General features: G+C 39.2%; 1 protein-coding gene across 3 annotated transcripts in view; it reads right to left on the bottom strand.

Moving 5' to 3' along the window:
- The window catches only part of MLLT3 (MLLT3 super elongation complex subunit), a 230,958-nt gene that overhangs the window by 67,051 nt on the left and 147,359 nt on the right, over positions 1-16,548 (bottom strand). For all 3 annotated transcript variants that reach the window (XM_050944170.1, XM_050944169.1, XM_050944171.1), the window contains one exon: positions 11,703-11,822. In XM_050944170.1, the coding sequence (XP_050800127.1) occupies positions 11,703-11,822 (120 nt within the window). The remainder of the gene's footprint in view (positions 1-11,702; positions 11,823-16,548) is intronic.

Here is a 16,548-nt window from a genome sequence, read left to right as displayed (position 1 = left end):
TGTTTTTAGAAAGTACATGGTATTACTCGGTGACTGATTCCAAAGGACTCTCCACATCAGATAATTATAAAATAGATTAAAATGTGGTTGTATAGTACTAGACATGCTCCTTGTATATTTTGCATATTTAAAAAAATGAAATGAAAAAATTGGTACAACACACTTAAGTAACATAATTATTATAAGCCCTGATTGAACAGGTCATGTGGGATAATTATATATTCCTAAAGCATCCAGAGTCTTTGAAAATGTACACATTAAAGAATGTTAAAGACAAGAAACTTATTTCTTTACCAAAACCCTTCCATATTCCTAAGAGTCAGTCTCAGCTTCCAAATCAGAACATTTGACTACATAATGTTTGTCATATTAAATTATGTAAGGTAAGAGATACAGACACCCATATTATTGAATCCATATTTCATAAGGAACATAAGGATGGCCATACTGGGTCAGATGAAAGGTCCATCTAGCCCAGAATCCTGTCTTCCAACAGTGGCCAATGCCAGGTGCCCCAGAGGGAATGAACAGAACAAGTAATCATCAAGTGATCCATCCCGTTGCCCATACCCAGCTTCTGGCAAACAAACAGAGGCTAGGAACATAATCCCTGCCCATCCTGGCTAACAGCCATTGATGGACCTATCCTCCATGAATTTATCTAGTTTTTTTTTTTTAACCCTGTTATAGTCTTGGCCTTGAAAACAACTTCTGGCAAGGAGTTTCACAGTTTGACTGTGCGTTGTGTGAAAAAATACTTCCTTTTGTTTGTTTTAAACCTGCTGCCTAGGACTCCTAGTTCCTGCGTTACTAGAAGGACTAAATAACACTTCCTTCTTTACTTTCGCCACACCAGTCATCTTTTTTCCAAGCTGAAAAGTCCCAGTTTTATTAATCTCTCCTCATATGGTAGCCATTCCATACTCCTAATCACTTTTGTTGCCCTTTTCTGAACCTTTTCCAATTCCGATAATTCTTTTTGAGACGGGGCAACCACATCTGCACGCAGTAGTCACGGTGTGAGTGTACCATGGATTTATATAGAGGTCTGTGCACGACGCGGGAAAGAATGTCACTGACGCCAAACGCCAAAAATTAAAATGTCTGTACACTAATGCGAGGAGCCTAGGTAACAAGATGGAGGAACTGGAGCTACTGGTGCAGGAAGTGAAACCGGATATTATAGGGATAACAGAAACCTGGTGGAATAGTACTCATGACTGGAGTACAGGTATTGAAGGCTATGTGCTGTTTAGAAAAGACAGGAAGAAAGGCAAAGGTGGTGGAGTAGCCTTGTCAATCAATGATGAGATTAACTGTAATGAAATAAGAAGCGATGGAATGGATAAGACAGAGTCTGTCTGGGCAAAAATCACACTGGGTAAAAAAGCAACTAGAGCTTCCCCTGAGATAGTGCTTGGGGTGTGCTATAGACCACCGGGATCTGATTTGGATATGGATAGAGACCTCTTTAATGTCTTTAATGAAGTAAACACAAAGGGGAAATGTGTGATTATGGGAGACTTCAACTTCCCGGATATAGACTGGAGGACGAGTGCTTGCAAGAATAATAGGGGTCAGATTTTTCTGGATGTGATAGCGGATGGATTTCTTCATCAAGTAGTTGAAGTACCTACGAGAGGGGATGCCATTTTAGATTTGGGTTTGGTGAGCAGTGAATTTAATGGAAGAAGAAATGGTGGTAGGGGACAACCTTGGTTCGAGTGATCATGAGCTGATTCAGTTCAAACTAGATGGAAGGATAAACAAATGTAGATCTGGGATTAGGGTTTTCGACTTCTCGAGGGCTAATTTTAAAGAGTTAAGGAAATTAGTTAGGGAAGTGGATTGGATGGAGGAACTTGTGGATTTAAATGCGGAGGAGGCCTGGAATTACTTTAAGTCGCAGCTGCGGAAATTGTTGGAAGCCTGCATCCCAAGAAAGGGGAAAAAAAACATGGGCAGGAGTTGCAGGCCAAGCTGGATGAGCAAGCAACTCAGAGAGGGGATTAGAAAAAAGCAGAAAGCTTACAGGGAGTGGAAGAAAGGCGGGATCAGCAAGAGAAGCTACCTTGGTGAGGTCAGAACATGTAGGGATAAAGTGAGGAAGGCTAAAAGCCGCATTGAACTGGACCTTGCAAAGGGAATCAAAACCAATAGTAAAAGGTTCTACAGCCACATAAATAAGAAGAAAACAAAGAAAGAAGAAGTGGGGCCACTATACACTGAGGATGGAATGGAGGTTAAGGATAACCTAGGCATGGCCCAATATCTAAATAAGTACTTTGCCTCAGTTTTTAATAAGACTAGTGAGGAGTTTAGCGATGATGGAGGGATGATAAACGGGAATGTGGATATGGAGGTGGATATTACCGCAACTGAGGTAGAGGCCAAACTTGAACAGCTTAATGGGACAAAATCGGAGGGCCCGGACAATCTCCATCCGAGGATATTAAAGGAACTGGCGCGTGAAATTGCAAGCCCGTTAGCGAGAATTTTTAAGCAATCGATAAACTCGGGGGTTGTGCCGTACAACTGGAGGATTGCTAACGTAGTTCCTATTTTTAAGAAAGGGAATAAAAGTGATCCGGGTAATTATAGGCCTGTTAGCTTGACGTCTGTAGTATGTAAGGTCTTGGAAAAAATTTTAAGAGAGAAAGTAGTTAAGGACATAGAGGTCAATGGTAATTGGGACGAATTGCAACATGGATTTACTAAAGGTAGATCGTGCCAAACCAATCTGATCTCCTTCTTTGAGAAGGTGATGGATTACTTAGATAAAGGAAATGCGGTAGATATAATTTACCTCGATTTCAGTAAGGCGTTTGACACGGTTCCACATGGGGAACTGTTAGTTAAATTGGAAAAGATGGGGATGAATATGAAAGTTGTAAGGTGGATAAGAAACTGGTTAAAGGGGAGATTCCAGCGGGTCGTATTGAAGGGTGAACTGTCAGGCTGGAAGGAGGTCACTAGTGGAGTCCCTCAAGGATCGGTTTTGGGACCGATCTTATTTAACCTTTTTATTACTGACCTTGGCACAAAAAGCGGGAATGTGCTAATAAAGTTTGCGGATGACACAAAGCTGGGGGGCATTGCTAACACGGAGAAGGACAGGGATACTATTCAGGAAGATCTGGACCACCTTGTAAACTGGAGTAATAGTAATAGGATGAAATACAATAGTGAAAAGTGCAAGGTCATGCACTTAGGGATTAATAATAAGAATTTTAGATATACGTTGGGGACGCATCAGTTGGAAGCGACAGAGGAGGAGAAGGACCTTGGGGTATTGGTTGATAGCAGGATGACTATGAGCCGCCAATGCGATACGGCTGTTAAAAAAGCAAATGCGATTTTAGGATGCATCAGGCGAGGTATTTCCAGCAAGGATAAGGAGGTGTTAGTACCGTTATATAAGGTGCTGGTGAGACCCCATCTGGAATATAGTGTGCAGTTCTGGTGTCCCATGTTCAAGAAGGATGAATTCAAACTGGAACAGGTCCAGAGACGGGCTACTAGGATGATCCGAGGAATGGAAAACCTGCCTTATGAAAGCAGACTCAAAGAGCTTGGCTTGTTTAGCCTGGCCAAAAGAAGGCTGCAGGGGGATATGCTTGCTCTATATAAATATATCAGGGGGGTTAACGTTAGGGAGGGAAAGGAATTATTTAAGTTTAGTACTAATGTAGGCACGAGGACGAATGGGTACAAACTGGATATAAGGAAGTTTAGACTTGAAATTAGACGAAGGTTTCTAACCATTAGGGGAGTGAAGTTCTGGAATAGCCTTCCGAGGGAAGTAGTGGGGGCAAAAGACTTTTCTGCCTTTAACACTAAGCTTGATAAGTATATGGAGGGGATGTTATGATAGGATAGTTTAATTTGGGCAATTGATCTTGGATTATCACCAGATAAGTCTGCTCAATGGTCTGCGGGGAGATGTTGGATGGGATGGGAACTGAGTTACTGCAGAGAATTCCTTCTTGGGTGCTGGCTGGTGAGTCTTGCCCACATGCTCAGGGTTTAGCTGATCGCCATATTTAGGGTCGGGAAGGAATTTTCCTCCAGGGCGGATTGGCAGGGGCCCTGGAGGTTTTTCGCCTTCCCCTGCAGCGTGGGGCATGGGTCGCTTGCTGGTGGATTCTCTGCAGCTTGAGGTCTTCAAACCAATTTTGAGGATTTCAATAACTCGGTCCTGGGTTAGGGGTTGTTATAAAAGTGGATGGGCAGGGTTCTGTGGCCTGCCTTGTGCAGGAGGTCAGACTAGATGATCATGTTGGTCCCTTCTGACCTATGAGTCTATGAGTCTATAATATGATATTTTCTGTCTATTATCTATCCCTTTCTTAATGATTCCCAACATTTTGTTCGCTTTTTTGACTGCCGTTGCACACTGAGTGAATGTTTTCAGAGAACTATTCGCAAAGACTCCAAGATCTCTTTCTTGAGTGGTAACAGATAATTTAGACCCCATCATTTTATATGTATTGTTGGGATTATATTTTCCAATGTACATTACTTTGCATTTATCAAAATTGAATTTCATCTGCCATTTTATTGCCCAGTCACCCAGTTCTGAGAGATCCTTTTGTAGCTCTTTGCAGTCTGCCTGGGACTTAACTGTCTTGAGTAGTTTTTTATCATCTGCAAATTTTGCCACCTCACGGTTTACTCCTTTTTCCAGATCACTTATAAATATATTGAATAGGACTGGGCCCAGTACAGACCCCTAGAGGACACCACTATTCACCTCTCTCCATTCTGAAAACTGACCATTTATTCCTATCCTGTGTTTCCTATCTTTTAAACAGTTACCAATCCCTGAGAGTACCATCCCTCTTATCCCATGACTGCTTACTTTGCTTAAGAGCCTTTGCTGAGGCCACGTCCACACTACAGAGTAAAATCGAAATTAATAAAATCGATTTTATAGAACAGATTTTATAAAATCGATTTTACGCGTCCACACTAGGGCACATTACTTCAGTGGTGTGCGTCCATGGTCCCAGGCTACCATCGATTTCCGGAGCGGTGCACTCTAGGTAGCTGAGTAAAAGAATGGGACCAATAACTTCGATTTCCGTCCACACTAACCCTAAAATCGATATAGTAATATCAATTTTAGGGTTACTCCTCTCGTTGAGCAGGAGTACAGAAATCGATTTTAAGACCCCTTAAAATCGATTTTAAGTGCCTTGTAGTGTGGACGGGTACAGCGTTAAATCGATTTAACGCTGTTTAAATTGATTTAACACTGTAGCGTGGACCAGGCCTGAGAGAACTTGTCAAAGTCTTTCTGAAAATCTAAACACACTATATTCACTGGATCCCCCTTGTTCACATGCTTGTTGACCCTTTCAAAGAATCCTAGTAGATTAGTGAGGCATGATTTCCCTTTACAAAAACCATGTTGACTACTCCCCAACAAATTATGTTCATCTATGTGTCTGACAATTTTGTTCTCTATTATAGTTTCAACCAGTTAGACCAATACTGAAGTCAGGATTACCGGCCTGTAATTGCCAGGGTCACCTCTTGAGCCCTTTTAAAAAATTGGCATCACATTAGCTATCCTCCAGTCATTTGGCACAGAAGCTAATTTAAATGATAGGTTACAGACTACAGTTAGTAGTCCTGCAATTTCATATTTGAATTCCTTCAGAACTATTGGATGTATACCATCTAGTCCTGGTGTCTTATTACTGTTTAGTTTAGCAATCTGTTTGAAAACCTCCTGTAATGACACCTTAATATGGGACAGTTCCTCAGATTTGTCACCTAAAAAGAATGGTACAGGTTTGGGAATCTTCCTCACATCCTCAATCATGAAGACTGATGCAAAGAATTTATTTAGTTTCTCGGCAATGGCCTTATTGTCCTTGAGTGCTCCTTTAGCATCTCGATCATCCAGTGGCCCCACTGAAATGTTTATTGTAAACACATGGGAGTACTTATTTGATTAAAAACTCTTTCATTAGAATTATTATTCTCCCACCTTTCAAGAAAATACCTGTGTTTCCCTCTAATATTACTAAAGAGCACTTGTATAGTCATTTTCCACTGAAGATAAACAAGGGCAGAAAACATCCTTTTTAATGAAGACCTCATAAAACACTAATACATGTTAGAACAACAGGTTTCTATACACCAACAACTGTAGAAAAACAATAAGGGACCTGATAAAATAAATGTTAAATAAGTTACAAATATCTGCCAAAACAGCGATCTATATTGCCAGTTTACTGGATGAGAAATTTTAGAGTTATTTTTAGACTGTATACTATTTGGGGCAGAGATTCTTCCAACTGGGCAGTACAGTTGTCCAATAGCACTTCTCACCCTTCCCTGCATTTTGGTTCCCTCTCCTTTTAATGTTCTTGCTAGCCTTATGATTTCAAGAATTTACCCCCTTATCTTGAATGCTTATGAAATCCCCTCCTACCTATACCACAACGTTACTCAGAGAAGCTATGGAAAGACGATCTCCCTATGCAGTTGTGACACACATTGTCTAGGTATCAAAATACAGCAACATTTGTTGGACTGCATTTCATGGACCTACAGCCCAACAAACAATCTCAGTCCATCAACATCCTTTCAGGCACTATACTACATTTACAGAGGCTTTACACTTTGTACTCTGGAATTACTACAGTGATGGTGTCAAGGTTCCTTCCCCACTCTGAACTTTAGGGTACAGATGTGGGGGACCTGCATGAGAAGCTCTAAGCTCAATTACCAGCTTAGATCTAGTCTGGCTGCCACCATTCACAAGCAGTCCCTTCCTTGGGTAGCTTTGAGAAACTTCACCGATTTCCTGGTGAACACAGATCCAAACCCCTTGGATCTTAAAACAAGGAGAAATTAACCGTCCCCTCTCCTTTCTCCCACCAACTCCTGGTGGATCCAGATCCAACCCCCTTGGATCTAAAAACAAGGAAAAGTCAATCAGGTATTTAAAAAGAAAGCTTTTAATTAAAGAAAAGAAAGGTAAAAGAAAACCCTCTGGGAGAGATTAGCATACTAGCTACTCTCACAGACAACAGATTCAAAACACAGTGGATGTTCCCTGGGCAAAAACTTAGTACACCAATGAAAATACCCAAATACCCAGTTTGATAATACCTCTAATTGCACAAGACAGGTTACAAAGAAATAAACATAAACCTATTTATTCCTTTCTAAAATTTACTACTCTGATAAGAGACTGGTTCCTTGATCTTTTTCACTCCGTCTGAAACTGAAAACTAACAAAGGAAAAAACTCTCCTTCCTTTTGAAACATCTTGTCCCTCCATTGGTTCCACTGCTCAGGTGTCAACTAGGCTAGGTGAACTTCTTAACCCTTTACAGGTTAAAGAGGCATTAACCCTTAACTATCTGTTTATGACAGATGGGTACTTTACTGAAGGGACAGTCAACAAACTTGACAGAAGTGAGATTTTTGACACCTATTATTATTATTATATTGAAAGACGTTAGAGGAAAAACATTTTTAAAAATGTGAAGATTTGATCATAAAACCACAAAAATCTGCAAGAGAACTGAGGAACTTTTGCATACGAAAAATAAACCAGATTTCAAGTTGACCATCTCCATTTAAAGCACTTGATATGACGATTTCAGTGAAGCCAGAACTAAATTGCCAGGGCCACACATAACGTGGCAGAAGCTGCACAAACTTCCCTACACAGCTCTGCCAAGGCACTACCATCTTGACCTAAGGCAACTTTGTTATTCAAGTGATTTCAGAAGATTATGTTAGAGTAAGCAAGGTGTGATGGTTCTGTATTCCCACTTAGTCCCTTCAGATTTTGGGCAAGTGAACATTTAGTCAAAAATATCCATTTTTCTTCTTTGCACTCATAGGGTACTGCCTGTGAGCAGTGCAATTCCTCCTTGAATAAACCTAACTAAGATTGCTGTATAACAGTCTGAAGTTGGTGAGTGGGAAGCTAACATTCTTGGACTTCTTGGTTTAAATATTTACAGTTAAGACCCATTGTCAATTTCAATAGTACCCTATATCTGTAAATCTAAACTGAAACCTGAAAACACTACCCATGAAATATAGACTAAGAGCTATTCAGTAATATTTAACTGCAACTTTAGAGACTGCTGTAAAAAGTTACATTCGCTTACTTGTACAGTCTGTTCACACCAATAAGGACGCAAGTTGATGATGTTACTCTAATTTATACCAGTTGTGGGTCTTGCCCTAAGTAAATACTATTCTTCAACAAGTTAGGGCTTAAAAATTTCCAAAAGGAAGTGGATTTCAATTTACAGAATGTTACCACAGAAGAATACCCAAGATTTTAATAATAATCGGGCTACGATTTCATTGAGTGTCCATTCTTCCAAACACAAGTGATAAGCCTAAATAAGGCAATGCCTTCGACATATTTTTGCATATATTTGTACCTGTTGCCATGAGCATAGAGTAATACTGCTGTCTATGTTGTATGTGAGGCTGGGAGGAGACAAGTCTGTTTCTGAGGAGAGAAGGCTGAATAATCCTTCCCACTGGCAAGTAATGCAATGGGCTGACACAATGAATCTTTCCACCATTAAACATTGCAATGAACATCAGCAAAAACTGAACAGAGAAGAAAGTGATTAATTAGAGAACTATCCCCATAGCTCTGGCATGCCACACTCCTTAGTGAGGGTTTACGGTGATCATTTATTGATATTTTATCTCTGGATCTCTGACACAGGAGAAAAGGAATAGTTAGGTACTCATGGCTAAAATAAAAACAATGGTTTAAATCAGACACTATTGCTGTTGCATGCCCTTTTTAGGTAATCAGATAACTCATAGTTATTCTTTTACAACAGTTTCACAGATATGGAATGCAAACCTCCACTGCTGTATGACTCTATACCTGACCTTGTATCAAACCATTCCACTGCCATGTGATTAGAAACTCATTGCTAGTAATTACACCTCTACCCCAATATAACGCGACCCGATATAACACAAATTCGGATATAAGGCAGTAAAGCAGTGCTCCGGGGGGACGGATCAAAGCAAGTTCAATAGAACGCAGTTTTACCTACAACACAATAAGAGTTTTTGGCACCCGAGGACAGCATTATATCGGGATAGATATGTATATCAGCGGGGCAATAAGTAAGGTAGAGCTCCTGAAGCAACAACTCAATGAACATGGGCCTTTTCTATTGCCAAGACCCAATCTCCTGCTCCATACCTACCAAAATGGCTAGATACATTTACAGCAGGATAGCAAAGATCAATACAATATAATATACAAGGCAGCATACATGAAGAGACAATTGTACAGATGCACCACCCATGCCAATGCACTTCTGAACAATTACCACATGTAAAAGTTTTAAAATGGAAAGCATCAATATTTGTGTACTATGGACTGAAACTTGTGTAAGAAATTGTAGAGGTTCAAAACTAGAAAGGGCCTCTTCGTAGTATGGTCATAATAGATTGGAAGATACCTTAGAAAAAATATTGACTTAAGGTCTTTGGGAGGAATCAAATCCCTGAATATATTTGCCAGTCAAATCAATAATTTTCTGTAGTAAGACACTGCGCTTTCTTTAATTCCATGACTTACTTTTAGAATAAGCTCACAATTAGCATTTGTCAAGTGCCTTCCTGCGCTTCCTTTTAACATACTATTAAAAAGCAACCTATACAGTGAAGCACTGAAGATGCAGATGTAACGCTAACAGCCCCAGTTGTTGGTGGGCGGGATCAAACCGGGGACCTCTAGAGCTTAGGGCACGAGCGTCTACCACATGAGCTAAAAGCCAATTCGTTGTTAGCTAAACCTGTAGAGCAGACTCATTTTATCTCTTTTTTTTTTAAGTGGTCTTGGTGCTATTAAACGGGACAGAACACCACACCCAAGGAGGTGTCTAGGTTACACAAATACAGAAAAAGAGGAAGGACTCTAACCTAGGATTTGGGAAGACCGGATTCAATTCTCTACTTTGGCACTGACCTCCTGTATGACCTTGAGCAAGTTAAATCTCCGAGTCACAGTTCCCCTTCTGTAAAATGGAGATAACAGCACTTCCCTACCTTATAGGGGTGTTGTAGGGTAATTACATTGAAGATAGTGAGGCGCTCAAATACTATGGTAATGGAGGCCATATAAGCACAATACATAGACCACTTGCTTCTGTGTTTCCTTTTTAATTATGATCTATTTTGCATGTTAACAACATGTGCATTTAGCAATATCATCTCTTTGTGTAAGGAACACATGGGTTCAGTGCCTTATTGATACACAAGTATTGGTGCTGGCATTTTACCTAGGGAACATTTTACTCAGCACATTTACGTTGTATGTAAATAAGAAGCAATAATAGTACTCTTATGGTATACAAAATCAGGTGCCAATAACGTCAAAGAAAATGTGCTTTAAAATGGTTTCAAGCAACAAAGGGAACCCAAACCCAAACAATAAAATACTGAACAAAGAAAAGCAATCAGGATAGAGATTTATATATTGATTGCTTCATGAAGCAGGTGGGTGTTTTTTGTTTGTTTGAAAAAATCCTAAAATGCAGTTTATTCCCAATTTACTTAAGTGATCTGAATAAATTCTCTGTTACTTTGAACATGTTTGAACATGAAGAAATTGGAGAGGGTCCAGAGAAGAGCAACAAGAATGATTAAAGGTCTTGAGAACATGACCTACGAAGGAAGGCTAAAAGAATTGGGTTTGTTTAGTCTGGAAAAGAGAAGACTGAGAGGGGACATGATAGCAGTTTTCAGGTATCTAAAAGGGTGTCATCAGGAGGAGGGAGAAAACTTGTTCATGTTAGCCTCTAATGATAGAACAAGAAGCAATGGGCTTAAACTGCAGCAAGGGAGATTTAAGTTGGACATTAGGAAAAAGTTCCTAATTGTCAAGGTGGTTAAACACTGGAATAAATTGCCTAGGGAGGTTGTGGAATCTCCATCTCTGGACATATTTAAGAGTAGGTTAAATAAATGTCTATCAGGGATGATCTAGACAGTATTTGGTCCTGCCATGAGGGCCGGGGACTGGACTTAATGACCTCTCGAGGTCCCTTCCAGTCCTAGAGTCTATGAGTCTATGAATCTACGTTAATTTACACATTTCACATGGATCATTGAAATAATCATGCTTCTAGTACAGGAGGCAAGGTATTACTTTTACTATTTATTAGCTTCACTTATTCACATTGATGACCTGGAGACTGATGATAGATCTCCAATTGTTAAACAGCAAGTAAAAGAATAAATATAATTCAAAAACCCCAAGGTCACCACATCACAAGATGCACTTTGCCCATTTATTTTGATGCATGTAAATTTATTTTAATTATTTACATTGTTAAATTTAATTATTTGTTTCAGTAATTGAAAGTATGCTAGTAAATGTTCTGTGGTATATTTTGCAAGAGTAATGAGATAGAGTTCTTTCAAATATTGGGAAGAGAAAAAAGCAACACTGTTATTTTTTAAGTGAAATATACAATGTAAATACCTTAACCATTGGTTGTTCTCACAACCATCTGAGTTCTGCACTACCTTTAAAGTAGTAAGTCAGTAAATTCACTTCAGTGAAGTGCCTGTAACGCTGCATCTGCTAGGTTATTGTGAAACACCAAGGAATAAATTTTAGAAATTGCTTTCCAGATTTGCTTCACCACCTCAATTTCTCATATCAAAACAGGTCTCACCTTTGGCCCATGAGATGATTTCTTTTTCACTTCAGAAGAAGACAGGGAGTTACTGGGAAGGTTGGGGAGATGAAGGCTCTGTCCTGAAGAGACTGATGTGCCATCTGACATTACCATGATCTGTCATGAGAGAGGGAAATGAATGTACTGGTTAAATATAATAAAATACTATGTAAGGAATTAGCAATCATTTTGGGAGTGGAGATATTGCAAAATCTCCAACTTAAACAGCAAGCTTGTTTTCCTCTATAGGTGTTGGATTATTTAAAAAAATTCCCATCCTCCATGCCCAGATGCAAAATGCTGCACACGCAAAAAAACCTCTTCAAAAACAACATACCCAGTTTATTATATTAGAGTGAGTATTTTTTACTTGTAAACCTGATGAAAAAACCTGATGTCTCTTGGTTTGGATTAATATCCAGTTTGTAATCTCAATTCCACGTTCTCTATAACATTCAACACTTTTGCAATAAAGCAGTTTGATCTACTTGAGGCAGAAAGGCCTGCACTTACTGCCATCCCAGTAAGCAATATAAATGTGAGTCAGTCTTTCAGGAGTCTTGGCTGCTGAATAAAGCATTGTGATGGAAAATGTATTGATGATGCCACTGATGCTGGTTAAATTTAGTACCTGAAAGAGTTAAGTGCCTTGGTTCTAAAATCCTTTAAGGAAGAGAATCCATCTTTCTAGTCAGACAGGCAAGATGCATCCATGCTGACTCCTGAACCTGGCCTGATCTTGGAGGGTATATTATTGGATAACATATAATATATTTGTGAAGCATTGTATGATAAATAGGTAAACCAACCAACCAAACATATGGTAGCATCTTAAGGTACTTTTGCAATGAAGCAATTATGGAGTTAACTGCATTGATGTATCAAAACTAATGGGACATCAATTGATACAAGTGTGATGTTAAGGGTCAGAACTTTAACTATGGCTAGTTGGAATACCACACCCAGGCAGGGGTTGAAACCTTACAAACATGGTCTTGAACATAGATGGGTAGAAAACACACTTTGCCTCTGCTGTACACCACTCAGTGGAGCTGGTCAGGTCTGCAAAGAACATGGTTAATTCAAGTTCTCTCTTTTGAATCAGAGTCCACATTACAACATTATAAGCAAATATCCTTCTTTTTGGGGAATGTCATTTGTGCTAGCATCAATTTATCTTCATGAGAGGAAGTAGGCATGAGCTCACTCACTATTACTGAGTTTGACTGTGTTCTGCTCCTTGACTGAAAGTGGGATCTGTGCCATTCAGAGCTTGAAAATAAAAATATATATACACACAAAAACAAAAAACCACACAGTGCCAAGGAACTATCATTGGAATGGAAGCCATCAGTTCTTCCCTAAAGGATAACAATTCTGACTCAACCAAAATTCAATGTACTGGTTCAGCCACTGCTCAAACCATCATCTCTTGACATTGATGTTTTATCCGCTTATCTCCAGCTTGAAAACAACTTAAAGGAAGTCAATGCAGAAGGTGATGCCCAGCATCTCCAGAGGCATTGGGACAGAGTGGAGGTTTAGACAGAATGAGGAGATATCAACAAGAGCAAAGTTAAAAGTCAGCTGAGAATTGTTACATGCAACGACTGCTTGCTTGATGTGAAACCATATTTTTTAAGAAGTTCACAATCAGTCACAGAAAAGGTAAAAAGCAAAAGAAGAACAAGAATTAGGAATAGTACCATGTCTTACCCTGTGACCCATACAATGCCTTTCATGTACTTTTTCTTAATAGAATTAGTACTTTTGAAAATCCTATCCTGACAGTTGGCCTAACTCTGCTCCCATTTAAATGAATGGTAAGACTCCATTACCCTTAGTGGGAGCAGAATTAGCCAATGCTGAACATTTCTGAAAATGCCATGCTTAACGTTTGATTTGGTTGTAAAACAGAGAGTTATGTTCAGAGAGGTAACTTGGAACATTTCAGTATTCCACATAGAAACTGAGCAAATCCAATATTGATTTTGCAAGTAAAATGTAGATTTTCCTAAATGTGAGCACGAGGTCAAATTAATACCTACAGTCCACGGCATGTTATTTCATTATCAACCACCATGAACAGTGGTAGAATTCTGGTCAGTAGGGTGGACAATGTGTGCAGTAGACCAAATCCTATGTAGAAGGCTAAGTTGTCTCTGCAAAACTGACAGTAGCAAAATAAAGTCTCCTATGTACATTTCATTTCTTGGCTACTATAATCAAAAACATTTCCCTACCTGCTCATTCAATTAATGTGAGAAGAGGAATTTTCTGATCCTCAGGCCACTTGTCCTTCTCAGACCCAGAGTTGAAAATAAAAAATAACCCTAGCATCATTCTCATCCTCCGAGTCCCCTTCTATAACATTGATCTTGCTAACTAAGACATAACTTTAAGAAGAAGTTTAGGCTGTGAACACTTTTTTTTGAAACTTAGCACATTTCCTTGAAGCTTAAATTAAGGAAGGAGACAGGCCTAAGGTTCAGTTCTCAAAGAGTTCAGCTGATAAAATATGGTGCCCTTTACTTATACGGGAAAACCACTAGGGTGAGTTTATGAGCACTTCCTTTTGAAAACACTTTGAAATCCCATAGCCATTGAGGGTATGTCTTCATTGCAGAGTTAGCTCAGGCTGTAGCATGGATGTGGTCCCTAGATCCCCTACATTCACACAGAACATCCTTTGCCCCAGGCTTAAGGGTATTTTAAGCCTGAACTAACATATATAGCTGAGGATATAGGCTTGATATAGGGTTTTGCCTCAGCCTGGGCTGGCAATCTGCTTACTTTGCAGTGAGGGCGCAGACTAATCAAGGAGTGCTGACACTCCTTCACTGCCTTCCCACCACTACACCTGGGTCGTATTTCTTCTCCTCTACCTACTCCCCTCTTCTGCACTGGAACTCACCTACAAGTTTATGTTCTTATATGGTGAAATCAGCCTTTAAACCCCATGCATGCCTACTACATTTCTGCTGCACTTTCACAGCACTCTCTCACACAGTCTGAGAAATCCTCTTCCCAGCGTGCTGCCAGCTGACCAGATGCTGACACGAAGGTTCTGATGAACCTCTGGTGTGAGATCACTAAGACTCATGACTTGGGGAAATGTAGCCAAGATTAGCAGTTTTAAGATGAAATCTCCAAGAATTTGACAGCAGAAGGTATTCAGTGGAAGGCATCTCAGTGCAGGGAGAAACATCAAAACTTTGAAGATTGCATATAGGAAGGTCCAGGATCACAACTCCATAACCAGCAAATCACCATAAACATGCCTGTTTTGTTACCAAAATTAATGAAAGAAAAGTTGAACAAGGCTCAAACCTTTTAAAACTCCACCCAGGAACCAATAAGTTATGAAAATATGAGCTTAAGATCAAAAGTACTGAGATAGACTTGATATTAACTAAAACAAACAAGAAAAAAAACGTGCCCCAACATTCAACCACCATTCCTATACATTAAAAACTAAAGGTGAATTAAAGCTCTTGGATCTTCTAAACTATGTGTTGGACACTAAAGCAAATGCTAATTATATAGTTTAAATAAACTCAATTCAATTACTTAAATCATGCAGAGCAAAAAATTAAAGATAATCCTTTCCCTAAAGGAACACTATATCTAATGTTGGTCCTTGAGAGGCTCCAGCTTCCCCAAGTAGTACATTTTTTTCATTACAGTAGATTATTTACAGGAGATTCAGAATATATACTTCATGCAGTAGAAGCAAGTAAGATTCACTACTTGTTCAACATATAGGGACCTATTGTAATCTCAGATAGTAGTATGTGATAAGTATATGATGAATATTGGCAAACGCTGAACTTTAATGATGACATCTTTAAGAAATGTCACTTTTCTGACAACTTACAGTTCCCTTGTTTAAAGTACCATTCCCCAAGATACTCATTTTTATTTCTTCCTTCTATTCATTAGAAGACCAGCTATCTATCCATGGGCAAGGGGAGAGAGGTTTCTGCCATAGGAGCAACTTGCATTTCTAATATTAGTTCAGAGATAGCACAGACAAAAAGAAAAACATCTGTTTCCAAGAGAGTTATTTGATGCACTGATTAACAGCAACCTACTCCTTGCAACCTCTTGATCTAAAACCTCAAACCACATCATTAATAACCACACATATTTGTAATAATTCTCCCAAAATATTATAAATTGGACTGTTTTTGTAAGTTATGATGGCTGCTCTCCAAGGGTGGACTGTATACTGTAGTTAAGGGAGGAACTGATGGATTTGAAATCCCTTTCCAAAAACTCAAGAGTATTAATTACACAATTGCAAACTGTACAAACATTCATTTATTGTACATATGGCAGATAGGGCTGTATTATATTGTTGTCTTAACATGAACTAAAAATATTTTTCCTGTGTTTTCCTGCAAAACTCACAAGGCAGTTGTTTGTAATGTCATATTGAAACAGGTGGTTTGTCCAAGGAAGACAGCGATTTTCAGGGACAAAACTCCAATTTAACTGTTACCTATCATTCAGAGTCCTCCAAATTAACTTCTTGCTACTGACTTAAGAAACAGATGAGATACCACTTGTAATCTTCCCATTAAAAATTGTATTTTTGACAGAAAATAAACAGTGGAATGGAATCAAATGAACCTTCTTTACCACAGAATGAAGGGAAAAGTGAGCCAAACTTTGCACCCAGCTAATTGTTCTCTGTCTAGAACGAGAGGTCTCTGGGAGGTATGCTTAGACTTACCGTTGTCATAACTATTGCCTTTGGGCCGGAAAAAGGTACACATCAGAGTCTTCATTCAAATACAAGAGGAGTCTTCATCAACGGAAACTGTTTTTTTGTCCTCTG

This window comes from Gopherus flavomarginatus, chromosome 3 (genome assembly GCF_025201925.1).
Source record: "Gopherus flavomarginatus isolate rGopFla2 chromosome 3, rGopFla2.mat.asm, whole genome shotgun sequence".
Classification (NCBI taxonomy): Eukaryota; Metazoa; Chordata; order Testudines; family Testudinidae; genus Gopherus; species Gopherus flavomarginatus.
This window is presented reverse-complemented; position numbering and strand designations above follow the sequence as displayed.